General features: G+C 47.4%; 2 protein-coding genes across 5 annotated transcripts in view; both read left to right on the top strand.

The window, feature by feature from the left end:
* CORO1C (coronin 1C) overlaps positions 1–2160 on the top strand; it is a 77970-nt gene extending 75810 nt beyond the window's left edge. For all 4 annotated transcript variants that reach the window (XM_050924205.1, XM_050924206.1, XM_050924208.1 and 1 more), the window contains one exon: positions 985–2160. In XM_050924205.1, the coding sequence (XP_050780162.1) occupies positions 985–1104 (120 nt within the window). In that variant the 3' untranslated portion in view covers positions 1105–2160. The remainder of the gene's footprint in view (positions 1–984) is intronic.
* A 10544-nt stretch (positions 2161–12704) lies between these two features.
* On the top strand, positions 12705–21433 carry SELPLG (selectin P ligand). The gene is made up of 2 exons (XM_050924220.1): positions 12705–12990; positions 19674–21433. Exons 1-2 carry the CDS (start codon positions 12948–12950, stop codon positions 20795–20797), a joined length of 1167 nt encoding a protein of 388 aa, XP_050780177.1. The 5' UTR covers positions 12705–12947; the 3' UTR covers positions 20798–21433.
* The last annotated feature ends 338 nt before the right edge of the window (positions 21434–21771 follow it).

Below are 21771 nucleotides of genomic sequence, written 5' to 3'. Positions count from 1 at the left end.
CATCTCACAGGCCAGCAGGGAGTGGTGCTGGAGTCTCAGGCAGGGGGGCTCTACCCTCTGAATCAGTAAAAAAAAAAAAAAAAAAAAAAAACAAAACCCAAATGCCCACTTTACACTGGGCCCATCCCTGTAGTAACAGCCTAGCTAGCTACCATGGACTTAGGGCCCAGGGGCTGCATGGGTGTGTGGCTTTCCAGACAAGAGGTAAGTTTAAGATCACTTGTAGCTATTGAAGTGCCCTGTGAACCTTTTGCACAAATGTGTGTTAGGCCTGGTGATCTGGCCACACACACGTGGGGGATTTACATTCCCTCAGCCCAGTTCCCCCACAGAGCTGCACTGGGAGGAATAGTTTTGTGCTGCTAGGCAGTGGCAGAGTTTGAAATGGCTTGTGACACTGAAAGTCCTTCTCCCACACTGGGAACTCGTTCCCACAGGAATCTGACTTATCGTTTGTAATTCAAAGAAAGCAGCTGGTTAACAGAGGAACTTTGGATCCTAATTCATGAGCCCATCATTTGTCTAAAACCAAACCCAACAAATCAGACGAGTGGACTGCTGAGGAGGGTGTGAAATGCCCTGTGGGCTGACTTTACTGGCTGACAGGTGCTCTAAGAGGCTTGGTTATAAGAGCAGATTCAGTGCATCAGACCATTGAACAGGTGGCTATTAATAAAGGAGAATATAAACTCCATTAAAAAGCAAACCCTGGCCCAGTGCACCCTTTAAATTTGCACTAACTCCATTAGAAACACTGCTGGTTGCTGTGCCATTAGTATGTTACCCTGTGTCAGAAGCTTAATGTTGGCACTCAAGAGCACATGATTTCCAGCCATCTCAGCTGGTTTATTTGTAAGAATCTCCCTTTGAAATCCCTTTGTGCTGGAACATGTTTGCTTTGGAAACCTCCAACTTCAATATGCAGAATTGCTCCTTCTGGCCAAGTTTGAATGAATTCTGGTTTTGTTTTTTGTTCATTTCCAGCAAAACGAAGCCAAATTGGATGAGATTTTGAAAGAGCTTAAATCTATAAAAGACACAATCTCCAATCAAGATGAGCGCATTTCCAAGTTAGAACAGCAGATGGCGAAGATGACAGTTTGAGAGCAAAGGGGGCAGAACTTTAAGCTGGAGCAGGGCTGGGGATGCACTGCCATTCAAGAAGACATTCCAGTTCAGAAGTTGTCAAGCAGCAGCGTGCAGCATTCCAATAAGAACTTTATTATTCTCCTAAATTAACTTCAGCGAAAGCTGATGATTAAAAGCCAAGCTTTTTAGTGAAAGATTTTTCTGATGTTTTAATGTGTTACGTGACTTGGTCAAAATTAAGTCAACTTTTACAATTTGTTTCCAGATGTTATGAATTTTTGAAAACAAACTGTTCTGACTTTCAGTGTTGTGCCCAATTATCCTTTTATAGAATTAGGGACCAACGCCACATTGTTCTTAACCATTTTTTTAAAGTTGCCAAAAAAAAAAGTAGCCTTTTATTTTTCCTGTTTGGCACTTTTCAGTATTTGTTTTTTAACTCTAAAGGGACAGCACTGTGTGTGTGTGTGTGTGTGTTTATACTGTGTGAAGAACAAAATGAAACTGTTTTGTATAAATCTTCATCTTTGAATAATCTGATCAGTTTCCATTTGCAGTGTGGACAAGGCCATTATAGAGCCCCTCCCATAAACCCATGTGAGTTGACTTTACTGCCTTTTTAACAGTGGCCCAGTCACCATTAGCACCTAGCTAAAAAACTTGGTTGTGAGTGAAGTGACTCATGTCACCCATAACTCATTTCCCTTTCTGCATTCGGGAGACTGAATCCTTGTCCTGGAGTCATGCTGTCCTCATTCCAACACCCTGTGCTTGGATTATCCCAACATGGTCAGAATGGGCATTTTGTTTTTTAAAGGCCAAATACTTTTTACACGGCAGACATTCATTCTGTTTATCAGCTAACATAAGATGTAAGGGTGCGCAGCGAAATAGCTAAGACGAATGCCCAGAATTCTAATTTGCAAGCCAGTGGGACATGAGCACGTAGCCAAGTTTTCCATTTTGTCTATTCCAATCCTGTGCCTAGCTGTAAATGTGTGTGTCTGCATTAAATGCTGCAAGACCAGGCTCCTTTGCTCATAAAGAAGCTATTAAATTTGTGAGCTTAAACTCTTTTTGCCCTCGTTTTTGATGCTGAGAAGTTCCAGCTCCAATATGGCTTTCAGAGCAGCATTAGAAACAGTTGGGTAACTTTACAATGACAGGTCTCCAAAAACAAAAAAAGTTCTCGCTCTCCCTCTCTCTCTCCTGGTAACCCCACCAGCTATAGTCAAATCCCATCCCAGGGAACAAAAGATTTCCTAAAATATAAGTGACCTTTATCTCCAGTCCCATTGCAGTCCTAGCTTTTCTGCATTGGTCTCAGAAACTCAGAGAGCTTCAGCACCTGTTGGGGGAGAGGGTGCTAGACCTCTGGTAGTCTGCACAGTTTGCTGTGATGCGTGTTGAACTTGGGTTGAGCCCCACCCAGGCCAGGACAACTTACCTTGGCACCGGAGGAGAGGCTGATCAACCACAAGTGCAGTTAAAACCTGTCTGTGGGCCAGAGCAGTGAACCAACTGATAAGCCTAAAATACCCTTTTCCGCCTGAGGTTTGATCTTTGAATTGCCTCACTACAGTTTAATATATATGTGCATGCGCATATGCCTGTCAGACACACACGCACACGAGAACTGCTTTCCCAATTAACTGGGGAAGTGCCAGACGAGAGGCTGCCTTTGCACGGGGCAGGTTTGCATTCCTTCATCTGGGCACAGGAGTGAGCGCTGAATTTCTCTTCCAGTAGTTTAGCTAGAATTTCTCAAGATCTCCATTTTCTTGTACACCTCTACCCTGATATAACGCTGTCCTCGGGAGCCAAAAAATTTTACTGCATTATATTGAATTTGCTTTGATCTGCTGGAGTGTGCAGCCCTCCCACCCCCACCGGAGCACCGCTTTACCGCATTATATCCAAATGCATGTTATATCGGGTCACGTTATATCGGGGTAGAGGTGTATTTGCATGTTCAAAACTTACAATGAAGGAGTCTCTTGTTCTGGAAGGTGTGAGTGTTTCTGACCTAAGGTGAAATCGTACCATTGGGACAGTTACGTGAACTTTTAGCAGGTGAAGTGTAAGCACTGATGAGAGAGAACAGAAAACGTGTACAGTGTCACAGGATGAAAGCTTCATAAAACCAGCTCTGGGTTATTTAAGACTGTGAGCCAATGTTCTTGGGGTTGTTTGCAGCCTAGACAATTCTGGGTATTTGACTGTTGGGTGTTTTTTGTACTGCGATCAATGGTTGATGGGGTGGATTTTGGCAAACAAAACCCAGTTCTTCCTGGGTAGTGATCTCCTTGTTAATTTTTATGTGTGGCGTCAAGTCTGTGTGCTGAGGGTCTTTGTTTTTCTAATCAGAGGGAATGAAGTTTCTGAAATGCCAGATTTAACTGCCCAACCAACACTGTTGTAAGGTAGAGTGATGATTTAAAGAGAAGGGGGCAGGAGAAAGTCCTCCTTGATCTTTTAGTTTATAGCTTGTATTTTATTTAAATGAACTGATGATGCCTAGCCAGGCTCAAACAGAGTCAGTGCCTGAAGCTTTTTTTAGCCGTGATATCCCAGAAGAGAACCAGCGAAGTATTTGAGAGATGCGCTCTTATAGAGCGGCCATAGTATCCTGTCCAAATATTTGCTTCCATTTTCAAAGATAAAATCATTGATTACAACATTCCATTGTCTGTTGTTTTTCTTTGACACCTCGTTCCCCTGGCGTTCTGTGCTACTTAATTACATTAGAATGAGTGTCAGCGACCTAAGCAGGTAGGTAGCAACCAATGTTTAATTTCTTGCTGGGATTAAGATTTTTGTAGATTAGCATAGGATACAACAGTCTGGACATAAAATAGGGTGAAACTTTCAAAAATGTGCCTGAGTCTTGTCTTCAAAAGTGACATAGGGACTTAATCGAAGTCCTTGTGACTTGCAATGACGCTTAGGCACATTTGAAAATATTACCTGCAGCCCTTTATCAGAGAATCACGTCCTTTCTTTAGTCTGACATTCTTGGAAACAAGCCCAGAACTCTCAAACTTTTTTTGTATTTTCACTTATGTCAAACATTCCCTTTCTCCAAGAAGGCCGCTAAGGCCTTTCATTTCTAGTCAACTTCCAGCTTTGCAGAACTGACACTTCTCGAAAGGGGCTTTGCCCTCCAGCATCTTTCTGTGGGTAGGTGGCTGAAGAGTGGGTAATGGAGCCTGGAGCTGTTCACCTCCAGCTGGCTAATTTGAATCCAAGACACATCAGCAGTGACTGAAAATTGTATCGTCCCACAGCTGTTTAAAGGCTTTTGTGAAATGGCTTGTTTCTCAATCCAGTTCCTAGCAGAAAATAAGTGTGTACACCACACATCCTGCCACCCCATGATGGCATACAGCCCTTGTAATGGTGGCTCTCCGGAATGCAGAGTACACACAATGGTAGAGCTGCATAGGGATTCTTGCACTGCACATCATGTTCTCTAGGGCTGCCACTACCCCAGCACCTTTCAGATACTTTATCAAAGGAAAGTTAAAATAGATGTGGCGCTCCTTGCTGGAGAAGAGACATGTAATGTCTTCTCCATGGAGTCCATCTTCCTTCAGTTTCTTTGTGCCTGACTTGGCTTAACACCTGTCTGCCTGCAGACTGCAGTGTGATGGCTAGGGCAGACCGTGTGCAGAGCCTGGCCCTCCACTGTGTGATTTGCTGGAAGGGCCATTTTTACAATCTGCAGCTGTTGAGAAGCTGCCCGGCCTCGAGGATTTGGGGCAAGAGGCTGTTTAGAAAAAAAACATGTTCTAACTTCTTAATAGTCCCTTACAAACCTGGACCGGTGGTGACAAATCAAAGGTGGTAGATTCTGTAGTTCTACAGGTTAAGACTGGGGTGACTGTTTTACAAGCTTTACAAATATATGGATTTGGGTTATCCAGCCACATGGCAGAGTCATATATTGTCAGGTGAGCCTCGGCTTCTTTTGCCCTCCCCCAGGCTTTGCAGCTGGGTGAGAGAAGCATTCAGCCAGCTGTACTGGGTGAAACCTCAGCCACTCTCCATGCTCCAGGGTTTGCCTGTGCCAGCTGAGACTTCGGTGTCTAGTCTAAGTTTGATCCAAGGCAAAGTTTCTCTGTTTGTGCCAGTGGGCCCAGCTTCTCCCCACTCTCGCCAGCCAATTTCACTCCAGCCAAGCTGTTGGCTTCCCCAAAGTTCAGCTGCAAATTTCAACTTTCCCGTGTGGCAGTTTCCTGACTGAGCTGAAAAGCCGGGTTGAGCGAGGGGGTAGAATCCAACCTGACCCTGCACGCTGCTGTCATGTCTTTCTCCGCACCACTCTGCAGAGCTCAAGAGGTGCCTGGGAGCATGATTCTTAGTAGGGCTGTTAACTCAGGCGATTAACTCAAAAAATTAATGACAATTAAAAACATTAATTGGGATTAATCATTTTTAATTGCACTGTTATCAACTGAAATTTAAATTTTTTGCATGTTTTTCTTCATTTTCATATATATTGTATTCTGTGTTGTAATTGAAATAAAGTATATTTTTATTACAAATATTTGCACTGTAAAAATGATAAATAGTATTTTTCAATTCACCTCATACAAGTGCTGTGGTGCAATCTTTGTTGTGAAAGTGCAACCTACAAATGTAGATTTTTTTTGTTGCATAACTGCACTCAAACAAAACAATGTAAAACTTCAGAGCCTACACGTCCACTCAGTCCTACTTCTTGTTCAGCCAATCGCTAAGACAAACAAGTTAGTTTATATCTATGGGGAATAATGCTGCCCTCTTCTTATTTACAGTGTCACCAGAGTGAGAAAAGACGTTCGCATGGGACTTTTTTAGCTGGCATTGCAAGGTATTTACATGCCAGATATGCTAAACATTTGTATGCCCCTTCATGCTTCGGCCACCATTCCAGAGGACATACTTCCATGCTGATGACGCGTGTTTAAAAAATATATATAATAATAAATTTGTTAATTAAATTTGTGACTAAACTTCTTGGGGGAGAATTGTATGTCCCCTGCTCTGTTTTACCTGCATTCTGCCATGTCTTTCATGTTATAGCAGTCTCAGATGATGACCCAGCACACGTTCATTTTAAGAACATTTTCACTGCAGATTTGACAAAACACAAAGAAGGTACCAATGTGAGATTTCTAAAAATAGCTACAACACTCAACCCAAAGTTTAAGAACCTGAAGTGCCTTCCAAAGTCAGGGACAAGATGTGGAGCATGCTTTCAGAAGTCTTAAAAGAGCAACACTCCGGTGTGGAAACTACAGAACCTGAACCACCAAAAAGAAAATCAACCTGCTGCTGGTGGTATCTGACTCAGATGATGAAAATTAACATGCGTTGGTCCGTACTGCTTTGGATTGTTATTGAGCAGAACCCATCATGAGCGTAGACGCACGTCCCCTGGAATGGTGGTTGAAGCATGAAGGGACATATGGATCTTTAGTGCATCTGGCATGTAAATATCTTGTGAATCCCGTTCTCACTTTCAGGAGACATTGTAAACAAGAAGCAGGCAGCATTAGCTCCTGCAAATGTAACCAAACTTGTTTGTCTGAGTGACTGGCTGAAAAAAAAAGTAAGACTGAGTGGACTTGCAGGTTCTAAAATTTCACATTGTTTTGTTTTATTTTTGAATGCAGTTCTATTTTGTACATAATTCTACATTTGTAAGTTCAATTTTCGTGATAGAGATTTCACTGCAGTACTTGTATTAGGTGTATTGAAAAATACTATATTTTTTTCACAGTGCAAATGCTTGTAATCAAATATAAAGTGAGCACTGTGCACTTTGTATTTTGTGTTGTAATTAAAATCAGTATATTTGAAAATGTAGACACCATCCAAAAATATTTAAATGTTCTATATTATTATTTAACAGTGCAGTTAATCACAAATAATTTTTTTAATCGCTTGACAGCCCTAATTCTTAGACTTACCGTGCCAAAAGATGGAGGAAACTGCTCCCCTTTAACAGGACCAGAATCTATGCCAATGGGCTTAGCTCTTCCCGCCCAATGGCCCTGCCAAGGTTCCATGCCTCAGTTGTTCCCTTCCGAATATTCAGCGCCACTGAGCAAAATCTGCTTGTGGCAAAAACCTATTTTTGGAAGCATGTATCTCTGGGAAACTGTTTCCATAGTTACCACAAGCACTCCTGGGATCTGTCTTATGTTTCATGTGTGGGTTTGCATGTCATGGTGGAGCACTTACCAGAAGGGTGCTGCTCAAATTCGGTGGTGATGGGCATGGTACAGGGACCTAGATAGATGGTTGCCATGATGGGAAGATGGACCCTGAACCTCACAGGTGCATCTGGCCTGGTAAATTACATGATCAGTATTACGCATATCGATACAGTTGTAAATATAAAACGTTCCAGGGATGAGAGTGGGTGGAGCCAGCCCACTGCAATTTTCGCCCTGTTTCCTCCCCTTCTTGTCCAGGAGTCTCCTGAGAGAAGAGGCTGGGAGGGAAAGCCACGCTCATTTTGGATGCGAAGGGACCAACAACGTCCCTTTAATTGACATGAGCTGCATAGTGTTTTTCCATTCACACAATCTCCGCTGTCGTACTGCTGGCTGAGCTGGATTGGTGAGGCCTTCCAAAGGTGGAGGAGGCCCCGAGGTTGGCAGAACAGTGAGTGAGGGGAGAAAGAAGAACAGACTCAGCCCTGGCTGGTTTTTGTTGCGCAGAGCTAGGACGTGATGTGCTGTTTACTACCTGTTTCCCAATTTAAATCTGTTTGAAATTTACCACAGGGAGAAGAGAAACCTGGCGCAGTTAAAGTTCAAGGCTGGAGTTGGAAATTGTGGGGCTATGTCGCCATGTTGGCTATGAAAATCTCAAAGGAAAGTCTACAGCAGGGAGCCAATTGTGTATATTTCAGGATAGCAGCTGCCATTTAGCAAACACTGGGACTCATTGCTGGCTCTGTTCTCCAAGGACTGTGGAATTTACAGTAAGCTGCAGCAAAGCATTTCACAACTGTGTCTGTGCACTTCCTCCACTTGGAGACCCTGAGCCAGCCTTGTGTTGCAACTGTCAGTGCTGCTGACTCGTAAAGGCCTGTGTCCCTCCCAGGTTGGAGAACGATGCACCATGAACAATATGGAGGCTTGTTAACTCTGGACACTTACTCCTCGTTTGTGCAGAACCCCAAATTCTCTAAAGCAGATGCATGTCCTCTTTCACTGGGGCAGCTGTTCCTCAGGAGCTTGGCCTCTGCACAGCTGTGCCATATCTGGAGGGCTTAAGTTTCACACCAAGTAAATCCTGGGTGGGTAGAAGGAATTCAGAAACTAATGGGAAATCTGTTCACAGCTGTGTCCTGCTAGGGGTCTGGACTCCCAGGTTCTGTTTCAGGCTGTGCCACAGCCATGGGGCACTTGGTGTCTGTGTGTCAGTGCCAGCCTTTGTAAGATGGGGGTGATGCCTCCATCGCTGAAGCTCTGAGTGAGAATGCCGGCAGAGGGTGTTGAGCTAGTCTGGGGGGAGAGAGGGTAGAAAGGCCAAAGGTCGTCATAAGGAAGTTGGTGCATGCAGAGGCCGCTCAGGAAGAACTACTGCCTTGGAAATGTTGGGCTGGAAGTGACCTCGAAGTCATGTCCAGCCCCTCGTGCTGAGGAATGACCACGGAAACCTAGACCAGTCCTGACAGGTATCTGTCCAGCCTGTTCTTAAACACCTCCATTGACAGTGATTCCACAACCTCCCCTGGATGCTTCTTCCAGAACTTAGCTAGCCTCATAGTACGAAAGTGTTTCCTAATATCTAACCTAAATCTCCCTTGTTGCAGATTAAGTCCATCACTTCTTGTCCTATCGTCAGAGCCCATGACATAACTGAAGGTTGTTCTCTGGTCCACGCCTCAGTCCACTTTTCTCAAGACTTAAACATGCCCAGTTTTTACCTTTCCTCATTGGGCAGGTTTTCTAACCTTTGATCATTTTTGTTGCTCTCCCCTGGACTCTCTCCAGTTTGTCCACATTTTTCCTAAAGTGTGGTGCCCAGAATTGGACACAGTGCTCCAGTGAGGTGAGGGCAGAGCAGGACAGTTGTGTGTCTTACATACAACACTCCTGTTCATGCACCCCAGAGTGACGTTAGCCTTTTTCACAACTGCATCACGCTGCTGACTCATACTCGCTTTGTGATCTGCTCTAAGCCCCAGAGCCTTTTCAGCAGTAGCACCACCTGCCCAGATAGTCCTTATTTTGTAGTTGTGCATTTGATTTTTCCTTCCTAAGTGAAGTACTTTGTACTTGTCTTCATTAAATTTCATCTTATTGATTTCAGACCAATTCTCAGATTTTGTCAAGGTCATTTTGAATTCTGATTCTGCCCTTCAAAGTGCGTGCATCCCTTCCCAGCTTGGTGTCATCTGCACATTTCATGAGCATGTGCTTCATTTCATTAGCCAAGTCATTAATGAAACTACTGAATAGTGCCAGACTCAGACCCTGTGGGACCCCACTGTTGAGTACCTGGTCACCATTAACCTTTATAGAGAAGACTGAAGCAAAATATGCATTAACTACCTCAGCCTTCTTGATGTCATCAGTTATCAGCTCTCCTTCCCTTGGAAGTAGAAGACCTACCTTCTCCATGGTCTTTCTCTTGCTCCTAATGTATTTAAAGAACCTCTTCTAATTGCCTTTTATGTTCCCTGCTAGCTGTAACTCATTTTGTGCCTTAGCCTTTCTGGTTTTGTCCAACATGCAAAGCTTTGATTAAATGTGAAACTTCTTGATTTGACCCAAACGTAATTTTGGGAAGTGATGTATTGGAACTTAAAGTTCTCTCTGCCTGCTTCGTGTATTGCATTGGAAATGTACCCCAAAGATGGATTTGTTTGCAACCAGCTGTGACCTTCCCTCATCTTTTTCTTGCTAACTTGCTGTTTGCTTCTGCTGTTGTGATGTGGTTAAGTAGGTTGTTTAGAACAGTCAAAACCAGAGAGCCTCTCCCACCTAATAAACTGCTGATTATCTCTCCACTATGTTTGCCTCAGATGTGAGAGAGGCAACACCCAAGCAGATCCGATCTTCCCCCATTATTTAAAATAGCTGCATTAGCCATGCCAGTTTTTTATGGTGCATATCCCCCTGCCTCCCCCTGAAAAACCTCAACAAACTCAAAATACCAATAACACCAATCCAGCCCTCCAGTCTTCCCAAGAGGGTAGCTAGGGTGATTAGATAGCAAATGTGAAAAATTGGAGTGGGGGGGAATAGGTGTCTATGTAAGACACAGCCCTGAAAATCAGGACTGTCCCTATAAAATCAAGACATCTGGTCACCTAAGGGCAATGTGGGGTGCTCAGTATGGGAAATGAGCTTTGGAAGATCTCCTTTTCTGATGTGTATAGATCTGCCCCTTCCAATGGCAGTAGGGTGGTACATGCCGGACTTGTGATCAGTATGGAAACCATTTTTTTTAGATATTATAAAAAGAAACCCCTCCAAACAGGCCCATCTTTCTAAATGCAGTGCTGGCTGCTGCCCTGCTCCCTGGAGGGAATTCCATGCACCCAGCTACTGCCATCATTTTTGGCCTCCCTTTTTCAAACCTATTAAGATTCCCAGTTTCCCAGCTTCCTTATTTCCTGCAAGTTCCCGCTGCTGAGGGTGAATGTTACTAATTGTGCAGTCTAGGTCCCACCCACCAGGCAAATGCAGCATTTTCCTAGCTGCTCTCCAGGACTGTCCCCTTTCCCCACTTTTCTACTCTGAGTAACGTGGGAAGGGCCCCGTTGCGGTAGATGCAGCGTACGCATGGTCCCTGTGTCGAGAAGTACAGTAATAACCTCAGGTTACAGATGGTGAAGAGGGAAGGAAAGGGACTTGCCAAAGGTCACACACTGTGTCTGTGGCAGATCCCTTCCCAGTTCCAGCCTCAACCGCACTCTTGTTGGTCTGATCTCAGCAACAGGCTTTAACTCTAGCTCATCCCTGGCCTCAGCCTTCCCTCGAGCCCTGGGAAATCCTCGGCTTTGTGCCGCAGTAGCTGAGCGGGGCATGCACAGAGGGAGCCTGGTGCTGCATTGTTGTATTCGCTGGTGCTGAAGCACCTTCCAAACATGCCCGGATTTCAGTTCCTCATTCAGCTTGGGGATGGTGCTGCTGGTCCAGCCTCAGACGTGTGAAGTCAGGGCCAAATGAGGAAGGTGGGTGTGGAGTGGGGAAGGGATGGCACCGCCTGTGTCCTTACCAGCTCCTGCTATTCCAGACAGCTGCCGAGATCCTACTACAACCACGAGGAGACCAAAACAAGTCGCTTTCCTCCTCTTGACAAAGGGCAAATTCCCTGCCCCCAGGGGAGTGCTGCAGAGAGACGATGGCTTCACGTGAGAGGAAGGCGTCGACTGACCCCCAGCTCTGAGCACGGACACGTCCGTATTCCAAAGCCCTCTCTCTGCGGCCAGCACACATGCGTTGGCTCCAGCTCTAGCCCTTCAAATTATTCTCCAGTCTCATGGACTCAGTGAGCCCTTGTGCACGCGAGTGCGGGTACAAAATGGAGGGGAGGAGGGGATATAAAGGCTTTGTCTGCATAAGCTGCGCAGTGACTGCACTCCACACCTGTAGACCATCCCACAGGAGGGCTGAGGGGCCCTCCCCAGCTCTGCAGCACCGCATGTGCTGTGTATGTCTGTGTTACACACAATCTCCTTTTGGGAGTGTTACCGACTGGGCCGTGGGTGATCTTGCCTAGTGGTTAAAGCAGGAGTTCAGCCTCTGGGTGGGCAAAGTCCAGGAACAAGGGTCAGTGCCAGAGGGACAGAAGCTGGAGGGTAACCGCAGTCATAGGTCACAGGTGGAGCCGAGGAGCAGGGACATTGCCAAGTGCATGCTGCGCTCAGAGCAGCCAGAGAGGAGCTGCTGGGCTAAGAGCCAGCCAGCTGCCTTGCCTGCCCAGTCAGGTGATGCGGTCAATCAGGCAGCCTGCTACGGGCCAGCTGTTCCTGTTGGGAGCCCGGAGACTGACTCTGCTGTGGGCCCTGAGCGGGAGTTTTAAAACACATAATTGGGGTCACTGTTTTCTCCTTCTGCTTTTCAAAGCCAGGTTCCCTTTACCGCCATGAATCCAACCAAGCAGGACTCAGAGAGTCCTTAACAGCAAAGATTTACCTGCCGCATTTCAACGGCAACTGCAAAACTGGCCCCCATTCCCCATCCGAAGCTCAGGGAATGCTGCAAGACCAGTAAATGGCAAGAAACTAAGAGCACCCACAGGCCGGGCTGTACGTAGGGTGTAGGGATGGTCTGGTACCAGCAACGTACGTACTGTGCAGACTGGGAGGACTGAGATGCTGCCTCCGTCTGCCGTGGGCAAGGAGAGGCCAAGGCGTTGCCCAGTTGGAGCGGCCTCGCAGCTGAGTTTGTAACACATTTAGCTCCTTGAATTCTGACTCTCCTGGGCCATTTAATTGGGGCTCAGCTGCAGGGTTTCCATCTCCTCCTGCCTCTGCCATTGCTCTGGGTAAGGTTCATCAGGCTGCTAAGCCCAGCGTGAGTCTGAGATGCCCTCTGACTTGCTGGTTCCCCAGCTAGTGACGTGTCCCTTAAAAGCCAGTCTGAGGGCCTGGTGGCGATTCTCTTTTTCAGCTATGACGCACTCTTTCTGGGAGCAGCGTCATGTGTTCTCTCCAAACCACAACTTCTCTTCCGCCTTCGTCTCTTGCTCATACACGGGCAGGGAGACTTCCTGAATTATCGCAGTAACGCAGAGAACCAGTCAGGCTTGGAAAGGGCCACTTCTTCTTTCACTGTTTTGCAGAGATGAGGCAGTGATAAGCATTTCCCCCCGGCACACGCTGCACCGGGTCTCTGTGAGTGATGCCTGCGCCCATCCTTTGCTGGCAACCCTCTTCAAGCCAGGGTAAGCAGCTATTGGGGTGGGGAAGGCGGCTCTGGGTGGGTGGGCTTGGAGCTCAGTCAGCTGGGGGCATGTTCAGAGCCCACCGTGTGATCTTCCCTAACAGCTGCAGCGCCTGGGGCCGCTCAGCCAGCAGCTCCTTGAGGGAGATGTGTTCAGCAAGGCACCAGGCAGATCTGTGGCTCCAGTATGACAATTGACTCAAGTTTATTTCAAATGCCAAACCTAAGACTTACCCTAGACCTAGGCTGATTTCCATGCAATGGGCTTTCATAGCTGTAGAGGAAGGTAAAAACCTCTTTCTGACCGATGCCATTGAGAACTAGCATCTGGGTAGGGCTCAGCTGTGGATCTGTGTGTGCTGTACTGAGCTGGGTAAGTGCTGTTCTCCCCGCCTGTAGAGATGGGGAAACCGAGGCACATGGAATGCAAAGGCTTACTAGTGTTAAGTATATGGATTAACCTGGAAAAGGTCACAAAGCAAGTTGGGGCAGAGCTGGGGTAGGACCTTGGTCTCTTAGAACCCAGTCGGTCACCTTGACCATTGGAGAGCGCTGCCTTCCTAGACAGGGATCTTGATGCTTAATAGAACGCTACCTGGAAGGCTCTGGAGCTGTTTTCCTTGTACGTTAGCCTCTGTGCAGATGTGACGGGTAATGGATTTCAAAGCAGCGCCCATGTTACCAGGGCTCTGTGGCTCCCTGAGAGCTTCCTGAGTCCAGTTGTGGGGGTGGAGCCATTCTGCTGTGACAAGAGACCGGAAAGGCAGGGTCACAGGCAGAGATTTATTATCTTTTGGCCTGAGATGTAGGTGGCATCCTGGTGATTGAATTCTTGCTGGCTTTGTAATAGCATCTTCGCTTGGCCCTTTGTAAGTGCACCAGCCTTCCTCCCACAGATCGGCTTGTCCAATCTGAGCCAGTGTAATTCAGCACCGCTCCAGGGACCTAAACATGCTCAGTGTCCACCTACTTCTGGGTGTCCCAGGGTGCCCTGAGGTGGGCTCGCACTGGAAAAGCTTTGTTAGATCACGAAGAGCTCTGTTGGGAGACCCCTGGAAGGTACATCTCTGTAAGGGGCTGTGGATTTATTTGGCCTAAATTCAGACCCAATATGGAAGTTGTGAATATGTGAATATGGAAGTTCTCTGGAAGGCTGCTGTGCAGCATTCCGGTAAGGGAGACTGAACAAGGAACAGAGAGGGGAGGCCACGCCCAGAGAAGTCAATCTCCTAGCTGCCTTCACATTGCTTCCCCTGCCCTCCCCCCCCAAGACGGGAAGAACACGTGAGTCCTTCCCTTGCAAATCCCGGGCCCACGCTTCCCATTAGCTGGGAAGTCAGGGCCTTTCATTTTTAGTGGAATCGCTTCTGCCAAAGAAACCCCCTGGCCTTAAATTATACGGAAATAATTGTTCCTCAGCTTTTCACTGTGTCCCCACCCCCAAAATGAGGGAGGAATTAGTGATTTAATTCACCTGTGCTAATCACAGTTTAAAGCAGCAAGTAGCAAAGCTCGATTTAAGTGATCAATTTTAGTCTGGTTTTGAATTTGTGCTGTAGTAACCTTTTTCTGATTCTCACTGATTGGTGTAATTGGTTACTTTTTGCTAAGCAGGAGGAGACACTATCTCTATCATTTAAGCAATTAGGTAGCTTACTGTACATTTATTCAGATTCTTAATTTTTACATTTTTGATGGTAAGAAAATGGTGAATGATGCATTTCTTACTTACGAGGTGATTAAGTTTTTTATTTGTGGCTTGGATCAAGCTGCATTTGTAGAGAAGTTGGAATTAAATAAAAAATGCACAAAACCAGCATTTTAAAAATTGTTCTTAAATAAAACTACATTAAATGTACTTAATACATAAGAAAAAAAGTACATTTCTCAAACATCTTTTGCACTTAAAATGATTTATTAAACAAAGGAACTATTATCTGTAGTTAATAAATTGAACTAATTTCTGGTCACCAGTCCCGTCAAGATTTTAGAACTAGTAGATCTTATCCTCTCTTGCTTCATTTTTATTCATAGATTGGAAGCAGAAAACACGCTTTTCTGCTCTTTCAACTCCCAATCAGTTTCTCAACTTCAAATGAACTGGTCATTGAACTGAGTAAACTGAATTGAACGTAATATTCTCTCTGAATCAGCAGAAGAGATTACTGCTGTCAAAAGCTGCTTTAGCACTTCAGTGAACTCTGGGTTCCAAGCGCTTAGCCAGGGACATCCACCAGTTCAGGAGTCTGACTTTCTTAAAAACTTTTGGCACCAAACGTACTGCTTGATTATTATTTATTTAATTTACATTATTTTAATAGATTATAGTCAATTTAGGCCTTAATACAGGTTTTCATAATTTCAAATTTAATTTACATGGGTTTAGTTTTAAAAAGAAAAAATATTTAAATAATAAAAGGACATTTAAAATAAGTAAAAAAAAACAACAAAAAACTTCTCTGATTCTTTTAAAAAGCCTGGATTTTATCCATTGTGTTGCAAACCTTTCACCTCCCCGCATTTGGTTGCCTGTCCTGGTGTGAGAATAACCTCTCTGACAACAGGCCTGTGTCATGCTGAGTAACCTCCAGGAGTTACTCCTGATTGCCCCTGGTGTGAAGGAGAGAGAGAGCAGCCTCAAGACCTCTATCCTGTCACAATATGTGGAACCATAGTGCAATGCATCCCATCTTGGTCCTGGACTCTTGTCTGCCCTAGAGAATCTCCAGCAGATGTTCCCAGTGGTAGCTCCCAGCAGCACAAATAGACCAGGCTCTGGTGGGCTCCTTGCTGCTGAGATCTGCTCCTGAGCACCAAATCCACAGTGGAGCACTCAAAACCGGGGTCGTGTTTGTGTCAAGTGGGGATGCCCTTGACCCCAAAAGGGTGGAGTGCTGACCCTTGATTCCAAGGCAGAACTTATGGTTTCCTCCTTCACCCTAGCCTAGCTGCTGTTTACATCTGAAACTTGGCTCTGGGTGTGTTTGCTTTTCTATAAACATTGTCTTTGTGGTTTGCCCCATCTTCCTGCCCATCCTGAAAAAGTTTTCTCTCTACCTCTGAGTGGAGCCTTTCTAGAGACCCAAACACATACCCAGGCTTCTTGCTGGGGTACTGTCTTGCTCAGTCCCTCTAGAAATGTACCCCAAATCTTGCAATCATTTGGAAGGCAGTGGCGCATGGCTTCCCTCTCTGCCCACAGCCTTCCAGGGCGGTAGACAGTGTGTGAACTCTGCAGTTGGGTCTTTGCTTGAATATTGCAAGTCAAATTGCTGCTGAGGATCAGGAGCAAACAAACTGCACCTAAACCATGAGAATGAGATGGGTGTCATCTGCAGGAGGATTTAGGCAGCTGGAGCACAGAGTGCTGGAGGATCAGTAGGTGGGAGAGCTGTTTCTCCATGAGATGACAGTGAACTGCATGGCAGCAGGGGCTGCTGAAAGAGCCATCTTTCTATTGAGGTAACAATTGAGGTACTTCAAAAATATGGAGGCACTTTTCATAAGACTACAGTAGTAACCTGCTGTCCAGAACAAATTCCTCCTTGGGTAATTACAGCCTGTTAACCTCAATCCCCCTATAATTTCACTTGAATGTGAGCGTCATTTCCCACGAAATGCTACAGTGCATCTTTTACAGAATCACTGTGTTCTGCCCCAGAGGAGGCTGCATTTCAGTGGTGACGAGTTGTTTTTTTTTATATATAGACGCAGTTTGAGTGCTTCGGGAGCTACCTGGAATGCCAGCGGTACAGCAGGGCAGGCTGTTGAGTTACGTCTAACCCTTTTAACATTGCTACTCGTGAGTTAACAGGACTCCAGAGCTTTTACATGGTTATTTTTTGAGCTGGTTTGAGATTCTACTTCCTTAAAGTGCATTTTCTTACTTGCAAACTTTTGCTGGCTCCCCAGCAGAGATGTTATCTGCTCTCTGTCATAGCTACCTTCTCTCTCTGGGAAGGAAATCCTTGTAAGGTAATTAGCCCGTAACTTAAATTAATGACATCTGAAAGGGACATTTAAAACCACTAGGAGCAGCAGCCATTTGAACTCAAAATAATCCAATTGTTTGGCCTCCAAAGGCAGTGATCTCACTAGCCATGCTAGAGAACCGCCCCCCTCCAACCACTCCTGGTTTTCCATTAACTCTTTCCACAGCACTTGACTTAGGCTTTGTCTGTACAGGGGGGTTTGACCTAGTGACTGCTCCCCAGTTAGTTGCACTGGTACCAGATTGCTCATAGTTGGGTTCTGAAAGCAATCCTGCAGCAGCGAGAGGAGGGGTGTGTGTGTGTGGGGAAGATCCCCCTCAATAGAACAGCTGCAATGAAATCTGTACACCCCTCCACATGTAATAAAACTCCTATGGTGCATGGAGCCAGAGGCGGAGGGCAGAGGGGGGAGGAAGAGGGATGCTGCAAAACAGGACGCATGCAAACCCAGGCCAGTGCATTGCTTTTACCTGCAGTTTCCACGGGTGGAGCCGATTCCTGTTTTGAAACAGGGTTTGTGGCACTGGAGCTAATTGTAGCAGATAGTGCAGTGGTTTCCTCTGCCAGGGGCTAAGAGCAGTGCAGGTGCACGGGTAGCTGACATGGGAGGAAATCCCTCCATGCCTGAGAGCCGCCATCCACAACACTATAAATTGCATGAATCCGAGAGTCTCTTGCATGGTGTAAGAGCAGACAGGCGGTGCCATGGATCAGTGCTGCCGGGAAGGGACAACGCATCCGCCCCACAGAGCCAGTGGGGGGGCATGCAATTGAAATCGGGGGAAGTTCTGAGAAGTTTGCGGGAGATGAGCTCCCCATAGGACCCCAGGGAGTCATTCCACTGTCCTCCGTCAAATCCCCAGGGCACTTGGCAATGGCTGTGCAGAGGGGTGAAGGGAGGCTGATTGGGGCTGCTGCACTGCTCCCTTGGGTGACCCACTCCTCTCCCCTGATTTTTGTGGGTCACGTGGCAGCCAGAAAACTCTGAGGCAAGGCCCATCTCTTCGAAATGCGTAGAACACCTAGTACCATGGAGGTACACCTAGTACCATCCTCGACTGGGCTCTTAGGGCCTATCAAACAGAGAAGCATTGCCTCACCATGTCCAGCTCTGAGCAGCAGCAGAAGTCATGCAAGTGACCCACGACTGGGCCCAGGTAGCTGGTGTACGAGTCCCGCTCAAGGCTCATTGGTTTTCCCTGAGGGTAAAATATCCCAGATTTTTGCAAACCTTCGGGAGGTGGGGGAGGAAGCATTAAGGTTTTCGTTTCCCAGCTGCTAATAAGGCAAAACCTCACCAAGGAGGGGGCCCCTCATGGAGTGGCCGATGATTTGATCTATTCATTTAAAATGCAAGTGTAACGTGTTTCCATCAGTAGCCAGAGTCTTTGGGGTTTTGGTCAGTTCCATTAGCTGCCCATCAGACACTAGGCAGTGTTCTTTCTGGCATGGCTCCCTGATGGAGAAGCCCATTCTCTATAGCAGAGGCACTCCAACTGGGGGGCGCAGAATGTATTCTGGCAGGGCATGAGAAGCCTTGGAGGTGGGGGGGGCAGGGGGGGGAAACTGACTGCGCACATTCATGCTCTTGCATCCATGGAGAGCAGCAGCTGCTGGCCGGGTGCCCAGCTCTGAAGGTGTCACCTCCACCAGCAGCAGCATAGAAGTAAGGATGGCAATGCAATACCGTGCCACCCTTACTACTGCTGTCGGTGGCGGTGCTGCCTTCAGAGCTGGGTGCCCAGCTGGCAGGTACTGCTTCTCTGCTCTGTGGCTGCAGAGTGGTGGCTGCTGGCCAGACACTCAGGGCGGAGGCATAAACTACCACAGACACAAAGAAAGGGGGCACAATCAAATAAGTTTGAGAACCACTGCTCTATAGTGTAGTCAGAGGGAGGGAGGAGCCCTACAGAGGTTGGCACGTGGTTAACAAACCCAGGCTGTCTTCTGCATATATCTGCAAACTGAAGGCCCACGCTTGTTAGGATGCTGAAGGCGGCGGTCTCCAGGTGGCATGCTGGGGCGGCAGTCAGTCAGACGTACCTGTTCACTAACAGCTCTCTGGTAGCTCCAGCTTAAGGAGAGGTCTTGATCCTGCTCTGTCATGTGAAATACAGTCATTAGTAGCAAACACGCCTCCTGCGGGGCTGCCTGGTGCAGTTCTCCGTGCCACTTGGTACCTCTTGAGTGACATGGACGGCTTTCTGGAGCCCATGGGCTGAGACTCCGTTCTCTAGCCAAACACTGTTCGTTTGTCTCCCCTTCCCTAGTGCGTAGGCTCCCTGGGGCAGAGACAGGTGTCTTTCTTTATCTGGACAGCACCTAGTGTAGGGGGGTCTTCATCTAGGGCTGTGGTTCCTAAGTGCCACTGTAATCCTCCTCCTCCTCCTCCTCCTCACAACTTGCACGTGCTGAAAGCAACAAAGGGGTTAGGCTGCGAAGGTGTGAGGTGGGGAGAAGAGGCACCGCATGCATTCTGCTGTAGTGACACTTTCAACCTGCAGTGTTGCCATTGGACGGACCCAGTTAGCATCGGTGAGACAGAGAATGGAAATGCACAGCGGAATCCTCACACATGTTGGGACCTCATCTCTACTGGGATGTTTTATCAACTTCTCTGACACCTGCAGTTACCTTCTGAGCCTTTTTTCTTTTTTACCATTAATTTAATCTCTTTGTTTTCTCCTCCTAGATCAAATGGCTCCAATCCGGGCCACTTTGCTGCTGCTGTTTTCGAGCCTGCTCCAGGCCTCTGCTTACAAGCTGCCAGCCATCCAGCTCAGTGGCCAAGATGATACAGTTCGAGAGAGCACGGCAGCAGGCGGGCTTCCTGCAGCTGAGGGCTCTCAGCGGGGCCAGTGGGTGTGGGACACAGCAGGGGCTGGGAGCACTGACTTCCCTGTGTTTAACCGTGAGAAGAGGGAAGCTGAGGTGAAGTCATCCAATCATTCCACTGAAGAGACCACCACCACCACCAGCCACCACAATACATTCTCCATGACTCCTTCAGAGCATCCCATGGAAGAACCCAAGTCCTCTCCAGATCCTGAACTGTTAGAAGAAAGTACGTCCCAAGAAAACCTATATGATGATTCTACCGCTACAGCAGAGCCATTGTCTGATGACAGTGCTGACAACATCTCCACAGAAGTGGTCAAAGTTACAGCGGGCAGCCATCTTGATACCCCAGCCAAGGCGGCCCCAACTCAGGGCTGCAGCAATGTCTCCTCAGAAGCGGCAGTCGTTGGGACAGAAGAAATCCTCGTGAGCAGCACAGAGAGCATGGAACATGTCTCCTCTGTTGGGCCAATGGGAGTGAAGGGGCTGGGGGAGAGCTCACCTACTTCACCACCTGAATCTCAGACGGAGTCCTCTGACGGAGTCCTGCTTGTGAAGGAGTTGGCCAGTTGGAGGCCTGGCCTCTCTGTGGTGGGAAAGACGCATTCTCCTCACGTGAGGCCCACAGCGGGTGGCTCTGTCACAGCGAAAGTCCCCTTGCAGGAGCTGCCCATTCACACAAATATTCTGGTGGGGAAATGTTTGCTGGCCATCTTCATCCTAGCTCTTGTGGCTGCCACCTTCATCATCTGCACTGCCGTCCTCGCCACCCTGCTGTGGCGCCAGAAGCGTATCTGCCGGGTGCGCAGGCACAACAACACTGAGATGGTGTGTATCTCGGCCCTGCTGCCCGACAGCGAGCCGGTGGCCAATGGGGAGAAACCCAGCAAGGTAAAGAGGATGAAGATGCCCACGGACAACAGCTCAGAGAACGAAGGAGACAACCTGACTGTGAGCAGCTTCCTGCCGGACCATTAGACAACTCACCACCTGCCCAGGGGTTCTCAGAGTCTCATTTCCTGGTCCATCCGGCCCCCTCCTGGCACTGGAGTGATCCTATCCATCCCGACATCTTTTGGGTGCAGTGTCCTAGGTGGCCATCTAACTAGGCTTAAGGTTGCCTCAGTCTGTGTTACGTAAGTACGGGACGTGCTGTATTTAGCCACGACAGGGCCCATCCCTGAGAGCCGCTGAGCAACCTCAACCCCAAAAGACACCTGGCATCCGGCAAGAGAGAGCCTTCAGCGAAGAGCATTTGCCAGGTGCAGACACTGCTGAGCATATGGAATGGGGGTCCTGGTGACCCTGGTTAGTTCTTCCACCTGGCTTGGGGATTTTGAAACTGCTGTTCTGTCCTCTTGACCTTCACTTGCCTGCTGCTTTTGATGCTATACGCAAGGGGCCAGATCGTTAGCTGGCGTGAATCAGACAGCTCCTGGGAAGCCAATGGAGTTACTCCAGCTGAGGAACTGGCCCAGACAGTGTTACAACTGGGACACTGCTTTAATTTATACTAATGTACAAGGGGCATGTTACTATTTTGCACTTAAATGGGTGAAGGAATCTCAATTTAATGTTCCTTGTTCAAATGAATAACATAAAAATCTCTGTGTACCTGTCTGTGGTTAAGTCTCTTCTGTGAACATCTTCTAGCATGGCCTGGGCCCTTTAAGACAGTGGCTCTCAACCCTTTTGTACAGGGACCCACCTCCCATTCAGCAATCTGGGAAAGTCTGGGTGGTCACACTCCTGGCACCTCTTCAGGGGTCCTGGCCCTGGGCTCACATGCCACCACCTGGAGGGGAGTGTCAGGGCAAGCTGCTCAGAGACAGCCCTGGGCAACGTCACCCGCCGGCCCACTCTTCAGAGCCCCTTCCCTCTCCAGTGCTGCATGATGGGCTGTGAGCACCCCAATGCTGAACTCCAGGCAGTCGCTGGCAGTAACTGTAGAT

The sequence above is a fragment of the Gopherus flavomarginatus genome, chromosome 15 (genome assembly GCF_025201925.1).
Source record: "Gopherus flavomarginatus isolate rGopFla2 chromosome 15, rGopFla2.mat.asm, whole genome shotgun sequence".
Classification (NCBI taxonomy): Eukaryota; Metazoa; Chordata; order Testudines; family Testudinidae; genus Gopherus; species Gopherus flavomarginatus.
The sequence above is the reverse complement of the archived record's forward strand: the minus strand, read 5'-3'. Positions and strand labels throughout refer to the sequence as shown.